The sequence below is a fragment of the Acinonyx jubatus genome, chromosome B1 (genome assembly GCF_027475565.1).
Source record: "Acinonyx jubatus isolate Ajub_Pintada_27869175 chromosome B1, VMU_Ajub_asm_v1.0, whole genome shotgun sequence".
NCBI lineage: Eukaryota > Metazoa > Chordata > Mammalia > Carnivora > Felidae > Acinonyx > Acinonyx jubatus.
The window spans coordinates 118,428,282-118,442,747 of record NC_069382.1 but is presented as its reverse complement, the minus strand read 5'-3'; the positions used below and the strand labels follow the sequence as shown (position 1 = coordinate 118,442,747).

General features: G+C 39.7%; 1 protein-coding gene across 5 annotated transcripts in view; it reads right to left on the bottom strand.

Moving 5' to 3' along the window:
• The window catches only part of PPP3CA (protein phosphatase 3 catalytic subunit alpha), a 324,510-nt gene that overhangs the window by 48,473 nt on the left and 261,571 nt on the right, over positions 1 to 14,466 (bottom strand). For all 5 annotated transcript variants that reach the window (XM_053217100.1, XM_027061516.2, XM_027061522.2 and 2 more), the window contains 2 exons: positions 7,540 to 7,617; positions 4,985 to 5,079 (listed from right to left, as the gene is read on the bottom strand). In XM_053217100.1, the coding sequence (XP_053073075.1) occupies positions 4,985 to 5,079; positions 7,540 to 7,617 (173 nt within the window). The remainder of the gene's footprint in view (positions 1 to 4,984; positions 5,080 to 7,539; positions 7,618 to 14,466) is intronic.

Sequence of the window (14,466 nt, the reverse complement as noted above, 5' to 3'; positions counted from 1 at the left end):
GTGCTTGGTATCCAGTAAGTTCTCAGTAAAGATTTGTTGCATTGTTGAGTGGGTGAGACTGAAGTCATTTTTATAGGTGGCATATTATTATTTTTAGTTTGTTTTAATTAATTTATTTATTTTGAGAGAGAGAGAATGAGAGTGGGGCAAGGGCAGACAGGAAGGAAGAGAGAGAGAAGCCCAAGCAGGCTCCACACAGTCAATGCGGGGCCTGATATGGGGCTCAAACTCGTGAACTGTGAGATCATAACCTGAGCCGTAATCAAGAGTCGTACATGTAACCAACTGAGCCCAGGTGGCATATCATTTTAAGAGGAAGAAGAAGGAGGAGGAGGAGGAGGAGGAGGAAGAGGAGAAGGAATTGGGGGAGGAGGAGTTAGAAGCAGGAGGGGGAGGAGAGGGAGGAGCACAGCAGCAGATATGTGCATGTGTCATTTCTACAGGTTTCTTCTGTTTGGTGTGTTTGGATAATTATGAAATTGCTTTACCCTTAGGGCTACAGATTGAGAAAACTCAGATGTGCAAAGTGCTCTGCAAATGTTTCACTCCAATTTGGAAAAGGTATCAGAACGGGTTGCAACAGTAATTTAAAATGAGATGGAGTTCTGTGGGTCAATACTGGTAGAGTAACTTTTGAGCACTGTCTTGCTATTTGATTGAAGAAAGAAAATGCATCATTCAACACAGGTGTTGAAGGCCTACCATGCATAATACAGGCTACTGGGCTTTACAATGTATATCAACAAGCCCCTGCTTCAAACTGATTATAATCTGATTGAAAAGTTATAGGAATGCTAACTGTAGGAAAAGCTAACTAGAAAAGAAAAATAATTGATGAGTACAAGGGCAAATGATTGCTATTTCAGGCATTCAGAGAAGGACTACCAAAAGAAGTCTGCATAGAAACAGCCTGGTGGGTCTAGGCCATTTAGATGAGCAGAAAAAGGGAGACAAGTAATCTAAATGAAAAAAAAAAAAAAAAAGTTATGTGGGCAAAGACGCAATGGAAGGGACAGCCAAATGGAAGGGATAGTCACTGCGTTCAGGACAACGAGTAGAACAATTTGGCTCAAGTAAAGGGTTCACCCAAAGAGAAGCAGAGAGATGGGTATTAAGGTAGATCGAGCCATAAAGTGAAACTATAAGTAAGAGGCTGAGGAGGACTGTATCATCTGTCAGTTTCCCTGAAGCCACTGACAGGTGGCATAATGATAGCAACATAAAATATTCAATGATGATGATATCTTAATACCTCGCAGCATTTTGTTTCAGAGTAATTTCATCTATTATTCACAAAAGAAATTTTTTTCTCGTTTTGCAGAGATGTCACTGCATATCAATAAATGTAAATGAGCTAGCTGTTTAATAGCAGAGCTATGATTCAAATCTACATCTTCTGCCCTGGCATGTTACAAGAGTAAGCAGGAGTTGTCAGAGTGAGGAAAGAGAGGCCAGGGGAGTTGTTCCCTGTGTTATGCAGACCGGAAAGGATAAGAACCGCATGAATTTGTGTGGGTTACCCCAACGGATGGATGGGCCATTCACGGTCCTCATCACTTCCGGAAAGCTGCTTTTCTTGTAGGCAAGTACGAACTTCTAATCGGAGCTAACAGACATTTAAACATGAAGCTGATCGTGCATCTATTACAGGTGTTAAGATGGCAGAGTGAAACTCTTTTCCCCATCACTTCATTTTGCCAAAGAACATTCCTTTAATCTGTAGGCGCTTAAAAATCAAATCATACTGTAACTATTGGGTTATAACCCAGAACATTTTCTGGTCATCTGGTTTTTCTTTTTTCTTTTTTCATTTTTTTTTTAATCTTTATTTATTTTTGAGAGAGAGACAGAGCGCAAGCGGGGGAGGAACAGACAGAGAGGGAGACACGGAATCTGAAGCAGGCTCCAGGCTCTGAGCTGTCAGCACAGAGTCGGACCAGACGCGGGGCTGGAACCCACAAACCACGAGATCATCACCTGAGCTGAAGTCAGGCTTAACCCACTTCACCACCCAGGAGCCCCCCCCCCCCACATCTGTTTCTAAGAATCAAATGATTAATTTAGGGATTCGTCACTCTCTGTCCATTGATTATGTTTTTGAAGGTGCTTTCAACCCAGTTTTCTTGCACCTCCTTATAAAATTCTCATTACCATTTATTTTATTCAAATCCAGTAATCCTTACTTCAGCTGTGAATAACTGACTCCTACTCCACATACTGTACAGAGTGTTAGCATAATAGCTTTAAAGTGCTTCAGAGATTTTACACAAAAGTCTTTTGAAATTATGCTCAAACTGAAGAATGTATCTTTTTTCTTCCTATCAGTTTATCTTTTTCTCTCAGAAGAATTTTTTATGAAAAGGTTCCCAAAATGAAATGCTTCTCTCCCCTTCCTAAGAGAATGTGATCTACCCTAAACACAAGAAAACAGTGAAAGCAATACAAAACCTCAAAGATAGCAACTCACTGATGTCTATTTTTTTTTTTTTTAATGTTTATTTTTGAGAGAGGGAGAGTGTGAGCAGGGGAGCGGCAGAGAGAGAGGGAGACTCAGAATCTGAAGCAGGCTCCAGGCTCTGAGCTGTCAGCACAGAGCCTGACTCCGGGCTTGAACCCAGTAGTGGTGAGATTGTGACCTGAGCTGAAGTCGGAAGCTAAACCGACTGAGCCATCCAGCCACCCCATTAAGTTCTACTTGTTAAATCAGAACACTTGACAAAGAAGCAATGTATACCCTGTGGGAGAAATTGCCATTGGTCTCAAGCAAAACTGATACCCAACATTTTGATGAGTAGAAAAAGTCTAAGTCAGTTTTATATGGAGCAAAATCCCAGTCTTCTTCCTCTTTTTTTTTTTTTTTTACTGTTTTAACTCTTTGTCAATTCTTAAAAAAAAACTTATATCATCTGTGCTATTTAGTAATTGGTCTCTGTCAAGAAAATTGCTTGTTTGGGTGCTCCTTTCACCAGGTGAAATAGAAAAAAAAATTGTTTTAATGCCATAAAAAAAAACAACCTAAGTGTTCATATTGTGTATACTTTTAGGAATTAATAGGATTGGGGTGCCTGGGTGGCTCAGTTGGTTGTGCGTCCAACTTTGGCTCAGGTCATGATCTCGCACTCCGTGAGTTCGAGCCCTGCGTTGGGCTCTGTGCTGACAGCTCAGAGCCTGGAGCCTGCTTCAGATTCTGTGTCTTCCTCTCTCTGACCCTCCCCTGTTAATGCTCTCTATCTCTGTCTCAAAAATAAATAAACATTAAAACATTTTTAAAAGAAGGAATTAACAGGATCATGGTGGGACATGCAACATGACCTATGGAGGTCTTGCATTCCTTGCAGGTACCACAGGGAAATTATCTGGTATGAGAACCCACATCCAATCCAAGGGAATGAATTCTTACTGATCTTATACAGAAGACTTTAAGACTAAGATTTTGTCTGGCAAAAAAAAAAAAAAAAAAAAAAAAAAAAAAAAAAAAAAAAAAAAAGTGCTGCTTAAAAATAAAAGTTTCAAAAACACTGGTCTTGACTTTATTATTATTTTTTCCTTTTTCCAATCAAATGTGAGCCATTCTTTAATGCCCAGGTCACATTTTGCCTTAAACAAGTCCTTCTCTGACCATTCTAGAAAATCATTCTTGTCGAATATACTTCGTGTTCAACTCTCTTAGTTTTACTCAATGACACCATGTCTTGTATTTTTATTCAGTCACCCACATGTCTTACTTTGTCAACTGGCTTATAAGCACTTGGCACATCAAGAGCATATTTTGTTTTACTTTGTACACTTCTTGCCACAGAGTACTAAGGACAGCTCCTCTTTTCTAGAAATTAGGCAACTAGGAAAGAGGGGGCAACTCTCTGTTGCCCCCTGCCATCCATGGTTGTGACAGAAACTTCACCGTGCCTTCTGATAACTTCTCTCTGTGGCCACAGAGGAGGGCCCACCACAGTTAAAAATGGCAGGGTAAGAGACTGTGGTGTGGCCATCCCACCCAGAAGGCATGCCTCTCTGGGCTATTAGGGTGGAGGCAGGGGTTGGAGAGTCATGTGCTCCATCTATAGGACAGCACAGATGTGTGTGTATGTGGGGAGAGGCAAGGATCTCAGAAAGCCACACTCAGATATGCTGCATAAATATTATGTAGACCAATGCCAACTATAGTTAATGGCTCTTTCATATGTTATCACCCATTCTGTCACACCTATACCACTTCCTGTCATTTCTGAATCAAGAAATTACCTTGATAAAAAAAGATAATGTGTCCCTTGCTCCTCCTCTCTTTCCTATAGTCAGTAAATAATACCCTCTTGTTTCCTGGCCTCTTTTAGGTATGGAGTTTCACAAAGGAAGTACAGGATGCTAAACCAGAAGATACGGGTTTGACTCCAGTTCATCACTGCCTAATTGAGTGACCTGGGGCAAGGTAATTTAGCAACAGATACTCTTCATATTAAAAGGGGGTGGGGCTAATGATATTTACTTTTAAGTTTCATTCATTTTTTAAAAAATAAATGAATATGCACTTGCCAAGCACAGTATCTAACTCGTGGTAGGTATTCAATAAATGCAATTTGAGTTTGAATTTCAAACTATAGATTCTTCCGCTTATTGTTCTTGATCACTTACATGCACAATCACACTATTCTCATTTAAATCTACATCCTTTTTAAGAAGCATGATTTTGGATTGCTTTCAATTATTTCTTTTAAAACCCAAATCTACTAGACCAGTTTACTATAGACCCTGCTATACATTAGAATCTCCTGGAGAATAGTTAAAAACTAACACTGCCTGGGCTCCACATCCAGATCAACTGAATCTGTAACTCTGAAGATAATCACAAGATTTGCATCCAACAATAAATGAAAAAGCAAGGGGAAAAAGAATGGCTAACATTCATTAAAACCAAACCCAAATAAAACACCTTATGAATTATTGCACATAGTATGTAAGAGCGCAAGAGGGCTCTAAAACCACTTACCTTTGTTATTGTACACATCTAAGTAATTTGGTGCTGAAAAAATTGTAATTAGAGAAGGGAAGCCTGTCGTTTGGCTTTTCCTGTACATGCGATACCTAAAAACAACAAATATGATTTAAAACAAGGCTATTATGAAAAAAATGATATCAAATTATAGCCTTAGAAAAAGAAAACTAAAGTTATGTTTTATCACTCCAAGAGAACTCAATTACATAACATTAAACAAAATTTTCTCTCTAAAGTCTGTTTTACGCAGACATTAATTCATCTCAAGGTTGACAATGAAACATGTACAGTTTCTGAGTAGGCCTTTCCTGAGTTTAACGGACTTAGGGGAAGAGTGGAATTCAATGAAAAATCATAATTCATTTCCATGCGTTCAACAGAGATGACAAAGATTACCTTTCACACGAAGATATCCTGCACCTACCATGTTTTTGAGAAGTTTGCCTATATTTTTGACCTAAGACTAAATAAGCAGAGCAATATATAAATCTTTACCACTAAAAACCAGGCTGATTATTCTAGTTATCCATATAATATTCTGTGCAATACCTATGCAATATTCTGTTATGGTCTTGACTAAGTGATTTGCTTTTCAAAGAATGGTTAAATCTATGGGTTTTACATATTGAAAGTTGTTTCTATTTTAGAACTCTCTTTATTACCAATCTCTTCTGAGATCTGCAGGTCAAAGATTATTGTCTCAGCAGGGTAATATTTAATCAATCAGTAATGAAACAGAACATCTGCAAGATCTTTGGAAATAAACCAACAATCCAGTTACTTTTCTTCTACTTAGACAAAAATAGGATTTTAGTCCTCAAATAATCAAAAACATTACAGGAAATTCTGGCTCTTTTCCATTGAGGTGAAAGCACATGTCACAACTTCTACGTAACAGATTTTAGTAATATCAGTTTAGAAAAATTCTTATAAAGCGCAAAACAAAATGTTATCACTCCTTGGGTATTCTGAGCCAGTTATTTATGGCAGAATAACCATGCCTACTCTAATTGGGTTCTAAAGGTGCCTCAAATAGTACCTTTAGATAGATAAATAACCACCTTAAAAATTATAATTTTAAAAATATTTTGATACAACTTTTCCTAGAAGAAAATATCTTCTTAAAAGTCTTTTGAAATGTTCTAGAAGTATTTATTCTGCATATCCAACTGAACTTTGCTGGAGGAAAAAAAGTCAGAATGTGAAAGATAACAACACCCTCAATCTTAGTACTTTGACGTTATAAATCATGACTGGCTAGGCCTACTTGATAACAAATAAAAACAAAGAAACTAAATGACATAATCGCAATTTACCCCCAATAAATCAATCAAGTGCCCATTCTGAACAAATACACTAATTGATTTTAACTGATGCATTATTTTAAAATATTTTCAAATAAGCAGATGATTTCTGGTCTATAGTGGGATTAATATAAAGCTGCCTAAAATGCTCAGTTGGGATAGTCAGCCAAAAGAGCATGGTGACACCACTGCCTTGAAAAGTTAAAAAAAGAAAAAAAAAAAGAACTTATTTGAGGACCCCATTGGTTAGGCATATCATTAGGTTATGTCGAAGGTCAGCTATGACATGATAGTACTGGATCCAATACTAAGCTGTTGGGTCAGTTCATTCCTGTTGATTATTGCCTGAAAAAAGCTAACTTTGAAAGGAGCCTGGGATCTGCCTTGATGGGGGATCATCGGACATGGGCTTACTTCAGGATGTGGGCATCTCTACTCCTGATTTCGGCACACAGAGTATAATACTAAGAGGTCCTCTCTTCCAAAGAATTCAGAATACGAAGGAATGAGTTTAAGCATTTGAAGGCAAACAACACCTTTCAGTGGAACCTACTGAGAAGGGTACGGGACATCAAATGCTTTTCATTATGCCTTTTGCTCCCGAGTGCAGATTCAATGCACTATCAAACTGAGTATCTGATGTTTCTTACTTTTCTAAGCCCTTATCATTGGTCTACCAATTATACTAATAATTATATGAAACCTGGACCCTAAATTTTAAAATTCACTATTATAAAATCATGTTATACATTTATTAGTTAGAATATAGGACTTTCTCCCTCATTTAAATGCCTCTGCTTTTGTCCTTTAAAACTTCACAAGGGTCAGGAATGATATTCTTTAAACAAGACTACACTGTGCAATATCTGTTAAATATTTACGTGTAATTCTCATTCACACTGCCAACCAAGACTGAAAAGTTGCTGGTAATTTACTCACTGACTGGACCGTGGGAAGAGCAGGAATGGAAGGAAATCAGAGGGACCCTTACAAGGGCTTAAGAAAGCCAGCTGAAAATTTTACCTGTTCGGGCTAAAAACGGAGGCGCTTTAAAGAAGACCTTACAACACATTTACAACTCATTCCCCAGGATCCTGCCCTATCTCTGTCATCAGAAGACAATGTTAAGATCTAAGTGCTTCAGGGAGAGAGCCTACCAAAAGGGACCCTCCAAACCTGAACAAAGTGAGGAAGCTGGGACCCAGGAACAACACATAGTTTCCGTAAACCCACAAAACTGCTCACCCTGCATCTTGGGCTTCATGGGCTCGGAGTATAGACAACAGGTTATTGTGCTGTAAGAATTCACATACAGCCGGGTAGCTGCCAGAGACAAAAAGAAAAGAGAAAGAAGCATCTGTTACGAAATCATCAAGTGTAGCACATGTATCTGTAACATCCCGATCTATGTGATTTGATCAAGCGTAATCAGACATACATCATTCATGAAACAAGCCTCTTGGCTCTCAGGACAGGTCCCCCCCCCCCCCCCCCCCGCCCCGTGGCAGAAAAACACCTGCAGCTGTACTTTTTTACATAATCAGAAAGGACTGGAGATGTGCGAACAGGACAAAGAATGCAGGCCATTATATAACAACACTAGAAAAATGCCCACTCATAGAGAAAACCAGTATCAAGTCTACGTTTAAACACAGGTGAACAGGAGCATCAAGATAACATGAGAATAGAATTTAAAACATACACCTCCATGTTCTCAAATACAGCACCATTTGTATTTGGATGCACGCGCGTGCCTGAGTACTCTACAGAGAGACGGAGTGAGGGAGTAGGAGAGACTAAGTCTTCTGGAAACCGAGCTATCAACTTACTTATGAGTACATTAATTGATATATCCTTCAAAATCTAAACACGATTAAGGAATTCACAGGTTTTAAACTGTGTACTTTAAATACGATCAACAGAACCATATCTTAAGACTTATTCTTTATATTGACTTAATAAAAGCATTAAATATATAATCAAGATGATTTTGTCTGTTAAGGAAATCTCTAAACCAAAGATGAGAACATTATTAAAAATGCAATGCAAATTACAAACTAAACCTGTAAAACTCTTTGCAATCACTTTGTCTCCAAGAATTTTTAATGAGATAAATGAATGTCATAAAAATGAATAAACTTTTTAGAAATTTCAAATAAAGAGACAGCAAACCAATGCTCATTTTAATATAAACAAACTGTGGATGCCCACTAGAACTTAAACTACACGTACTGTAAGAAACAATTCAGCAATTATAAAGGTAGCACTTTGAAGAGATACTAAATAGTACATGTCACTCAAATAATTTACTATAAAGAGAAGATGCAAATAGTTTCTATATTAAAGATTTTGTAAGAATTCCCTGCTCAAAAAGAAAAGAAATACCATTAATCTGGCATACCACTGAAGAGATGCTGATTATTAAAAGGATTCAGTCCTTTGCAAAACTGGGATCTGAAATCAAAAATAGTCATGAGGCACCTGGGTGGCTTAGTCAGTTAAGCGTCCGACATCGGCTTAGGTCATGATCTCTTGGTCCGTGAGTTTGAGCCCTGCGTTGGGCTCTGTGCTGACAGTTCAGAGCCTGGAGCTGCTTCAGATTCTGTGTCTCCCTCCCTCTCTGCCCCTCCCCTGTTCATGCTCTGTGTCTCTTTCTCTCAAAAATAAAAAAAATAATAATAAACAAAACATTAAAAAAATAAAAAAAAATAGTCTGTGCATGTGCACACATTTATGTGCATTTGTGAGCATATGTATGTGTGTTCTAGAATATTTTAGCAATTTGCTAAGGAGAGAAAAAGACAACTTCCTAGCTGTCCCAGGTCAGCTCAGTAAATGAATGTAAATGTAGCCATGGGTTACATGGTAACCTACACAGGGAAATGTGTCTGTATCATATCTAGGTCGAGTTGACCTGTGTCTCCAAAGACTTTTGTTCTATCTTAGGAGAAGGTAAGTATACGACCTTTCCAGATCAGTGTGTGTCAACAAAAGAAACCCTAACTGCTGAGACATTGCTGGGTCTTTAAAGAATAGCACATATGTTTGTACATATTTAGCCATAAAGTACCCAGCCAAGGGAAGACAGAGTAGGGTGGCACTCAATAAATGTTCCTTCCCTATCTCTTTCAGCCGTTTTTTTTTTCTTGTGCCCTTGAAATATTTCTTTAGATATATAGTTCATTGCCTTGTTGTACCACTGTAAGACAGAGGGTGTTTGTCTAGGTCTGTCATGTTTTGTCCTTGGACAAATGGCTTGGCAGCACTTTTTAAATTTATTTTTTCCTTTTGTTAGAACCCACACTAGTCCTATGAAAGCACCATTTTAATATATTTTCTTCATGCTAAGTTTTATACCCTTATGTGTTTAAGTTTTCCCCCATGGAAATAGATATCTGATTTTTAACAGTAATCTGAAGAAAACAAAATTAACCTTGCAGCAATCTGCTAGGTTAATAGCATTAACTGAGGAACACTTGTATTATTACTTGGAAGGAACTCATTTTGAAGAAAATCTCTGGAAGTTTAAAGGCATATATAATCAAATATTCAAACTCTCGAAGAATTACAAACATTTTTCTAAATAAACTTAGAAAATATTTGGCTATCGAGATTCCCATTATTGGTCAACTGTCTGCCTGGGATACATTAAAGTCTTCAGTGATATTAGGTGGCGAAAAAACCACAAAACTTCACAATATTTTTGTGCTTTTTAATGGAAAGGATGATTAAAAAAAGCATTCCAGCTAAAAAGAACTAAAGAAGATATATGTTAAGAATGGTAATGTCAAAGATTCACTGGTGACATGTTCCATTTGTTGGATGCAACAATCCCTAATCCCTGTGTTAGGCACCAGGAGAGGTGCTACGGTAAGTGTAAGGTGTGGTTTCTGTCTTGAGGGTATTTATTATCTAGGCAGGAAAGTAAAGCATGCATTGATATTAGGAAACAAGAAAGCAAGCACAGGGGGCTGGGGAGATTTTTTTCAAAAATATCTATCTCATGTTAGATCTTTTGGGGTTTTGTTTGCATTAATGAGGTGATGCTTCTGTGTTTTGTGCCCAACAAGAAGAGCCCCTTCTGCCCCAGGCTGGTCAGCCCAAGCAAGGGCCCATGCCTTGTTTTTAGCAGGGGGCCGGCTGCATCTCAGTCCCACTCACAGCCCTCCAGGGGGCACCCTTGTCAGGCAACGCTTGTATGGTTTCATCAAACCCAGTGTCCTGGACATGTCTTGAAATAAGACTTAATGCAACGATCTGGGAAGGGTAGTGATTCTTTCAGCTTTGTGATATCCATTTACCGGCATGCACTGCTGTGTTTGGGGAAGAAGTTGCACTCTCTGAAAATTTTTTTTCCCCCCACTTGGAACATGATTATTCCTTAAGCGCTAGAGAATACATTTCTCTGAGTAGAAAAGGAGGTGGAAATTTCCATGGAATAGTGGGAATCCTTAGGTCTGGGTTTTTATTCCAATTTCTTGTGTAGACTCTGGAAAATTGCTGAACCTCTTTGAGCCTGAATTACCTCATTTGTAAAAATGCAGACGGTAGCATTTATACCACAAACTTAAGATAAAGACTAAATGAGTTAGCAATATATGTAAATTCCCTAGTCCAGGGCCTGGACTGAGAGTGGTAGACACGTAACAACTCTTAATTTTCTCTCCACCACCATGGTGTGGAAGACAGAATGCAGCATGGAATGGTGAGTCAGCAACCCTCGATTCTAATGGTAGCTGTTGTGAAAAAGCAAGCTACAGGCCTAAAACAGCATTGCTTAGGCCAAGTCACCAAACTGGGGCTTAATACCTAACCTAAGGGAAGTTTCAACCTCCCCCAAAAGTGCAAATCTTAACTGGTCAGTCAGGAATTTTCTGAGGGGCACCAGTGAGGTAATCTGGGTCCTCTGCCTCCACCAAAAGACGATGAGGTAATGGTCATAAGATCCCCTGCCCCTCCTGGAAGGGAAAGTGACTGGTCTGAAACAAGACTTTCTTTTCTTTTGCTAATAACTCCTTGCCCCACCCTCCTTCCTATAAAAACCTTCCATTTTTTGTACAGCCCCTCAGAACCCCTCTACTTGCTAGGAGGGGTGCTGCCTGGTTCATGAATCATTTCAGAAAGCCAATTAGATCTTGAAATTTAATCCATTGAATTTTTTCTTTTACAGTGTTAAATTTATTAGTTGTGACTTGTGTCAATTCTTAAAAGCAATGACATCTGGGGAATACTGGATAGGAAAGGGGTTAGAAAGGGAGAGGGGCAGACACAGACTGAGCAGGAGCAAAGGTAAAGAAGGTAGAAAAGACAAACGTGAGAAATGGTAGAAAAGCTGTTTTGCCATTAGAGAGAATAGCCATTATTAGACTCAGTCTGTTTATTCTCTTATTTTTGTTCCTTCCTATATTAAGCTATATTTTAGATCTTGAGTTAAACCTTCTGCATTTATCTCTTTAAGATATAGACAGAGGACATGATTATTATTTATTAAATATTTATTTATTTTGAGAGAGAAAGAGAGTGAGAACACGAGTGGGGGAGGTGCAGAGAGAGAGAGAATCCCAAGCAGGCTCTGCACTCTCTGCAGAGCCCGATGCGGGGCTCGAACCCACGAACCCGTGAGATCATGACCCGAGCCCAAATCAAAAGTCGACACTTAATCGACTGAGCCACCCAGGCGCCCTACCAGCGGACATTATCAAAAGGCTTTTTTATGCTTTTATGTCTTCATTTATACTTTCCTTAAGTATTTTTAACTTCTGGAAAAGCCCACTCTTCTGCCAAGCCCTCACTGAATTATCACGGGTGAACCGTCCCCTCAAACCCAGCTCATCCTGAGGTGTGCACAGAACTGCTGCATCTCCCATGGTCCCGGAGCGTATTTGTCTAAGACAGCATTCGTCATGTTGTGGTGTCAATTACGTTTAATTCAGTAATAGTAAACGCCTTAAGAGACAGATATTATTTTTAAATTTGTCTTTATATCCTAAATTTAAGCAGCAACCTGTCAGCTTCTTGGAGCTCACGTTCACTTGCAGGTGAGAGAGGTAAAGGGTGTCTTTCCCTCATCAGGTTCAGCAAAGCAGAGGCGCTCAGCCTGCAACCCTTTGCTAAGGGACTGGGAGAAAGCCTCTCCCTGCCTCCTTGGCATCCTTCCCCTCTCTCAGGCCAGTACTAAGGGAGAACTCTGCCCAACCGCCAAGTTCCTCCTCTGCTTCTGGGGGGCCTTAGCCCCGGGGTGTCCTGCTGTCCGCATCAGCCGAGATGCTGTCAGGCTTATCTTTCCCCAGGACTTGCCACGTCTTTGTTTTGTTTTGTTTCTTTTCCCCCAGGGTTCTTCAAGTCATCTCATTTACCCACTAGGTATCAAGTCTGGAAGGGCTCCGACTCTCCCCGCCACAGTTTCCCCAGAGCCTGAGTCCTCACTTGCGCCTGGCTGTGGGCGGCCTCGGGAGCAGTGAGAAGTTTTTATTCAAGGCAAACATTTTATCGAAGCTTAACATTTATACAGAAAACTGCCCAAATCAGAAGATTACAAACTGATGATCTTCCCATCGTAACTAGCACTCGGGCCGAGGCACAGAACATTACCTGGAACCCAGCCACTCTTTGTATCTCCTTCGAATCACTATTATCTCCTCACCAAGGATGATTGCCACCCCAGCTCTGAACATTATAGATTAGTTTTCGGTAATGTTCACCTCTTACTTCGATGTTGTCATTAGGATGCACTCTAGTATGTGGCTTCTTCTGCTGGCATCCTTGGGGCACTCACCCCGTCATTATGGGCAGCTTTGGTTAACTCATTCTCATTTGCTGTCTTAGGTGTGGAGATACACTACAATTTATTATTCATTCTGTTAAATAGACATTTGGGTGGCTTCCATTTCTTGGCTATTATGAATACTGCCGCTGTGAACAATCTTTGGGGTGCACATGTGTAAACATTTCCAGTGGATATAAAAACAAAAGTAGAATAGTTGAGTTATATGAATATTCAGCTTTAGTGTATCCTGAAGCAGCTAACGGTGATCTGGGATGAGCAGTAAAATGGGACCATTCAGATGGTCATCTTTGTAGATGCGTTCTAGTTCATCGTATTTTCTTTTCTTCTTTTTAAGTTTATTTGTTTTGAGAGAGAAAGAGAGAAAGCGGGGAGGGGCAGAGGGAGAGAGAGAGAATCCCAAGCAGGCTCCACACTGACAGCACAGAGCCCAGTTCGGGGCTTGAACTCACAAACCATGAGATCATGACCTGAGCCGAAACCAAGAGTCAGAGGCTTAACACACTGAGCCATCCTGGCACCCCCATCATATTTTCATAAACACCACTTTCCCTGCATGCAGAGAGCTTCCCCAAATGACTGGTTGGATATACCCTATTTATCCTTTAAAACTCAGGTCTTATAAAACCTTCATGATGCATTGTCCCTTAAACTCCAATCCACCTCTCTTTGGGCTAGGCCCCCTAACTGTGTGTATGTGTGTGTTGGGGGGGGCGGTGAGAGAGAGACAGAGAGAGAGAGAGAGAGAGAATTTCTACATTCCTCACAGCACTACTCACCTTGCATTTTATTTGTCGTAGTTTATAGGTCTCTGACACTCAAAGGCACAGTCCCGCAAAGGCAGGTACTCTATCTATAGAACCTCACAGAAAGTATATATAATACGTACTCAACTAATGTTTGTTAAATAATTGAATGATCAAATGAATTCTCAAAAGAACGCCCATTAAGGAAACTGTATGATTTGGGGAGGGAGTGGGAAGGATGTTGTGAAATTTAGGTGTGATTTCAACAAACCAAAAATGAAAGTCTTGAACTCAGCGTGAGAAGAAGGGATGGCAGGGTGATCTACAACTGGTGAAATTTTTTTTAATTTATTTTTTTTAATGTTTATTTATTTTTGAGAGAGAGAGAGAAGGGCACAGAGTATGAGTGAGGGAGGGCCAGAGAGAGAGGGAGACACAGAACCCGAAGCAGGCTCCAGGCTCTGAGCTGTCAGCACAGAGGCTGACGCAGGGCTCGAACTCACAAACTGTGAGATCATGACCTGAGCCAAAGTTGGCAGCTTAACCGACTGAGCCACCCAGGCACCCCATGCTGGTGATATTTTTAAGAAAGGGTCAATAAGATGTGATGACTGATTGGTGGTGATTTCAATGCAGAAAGAA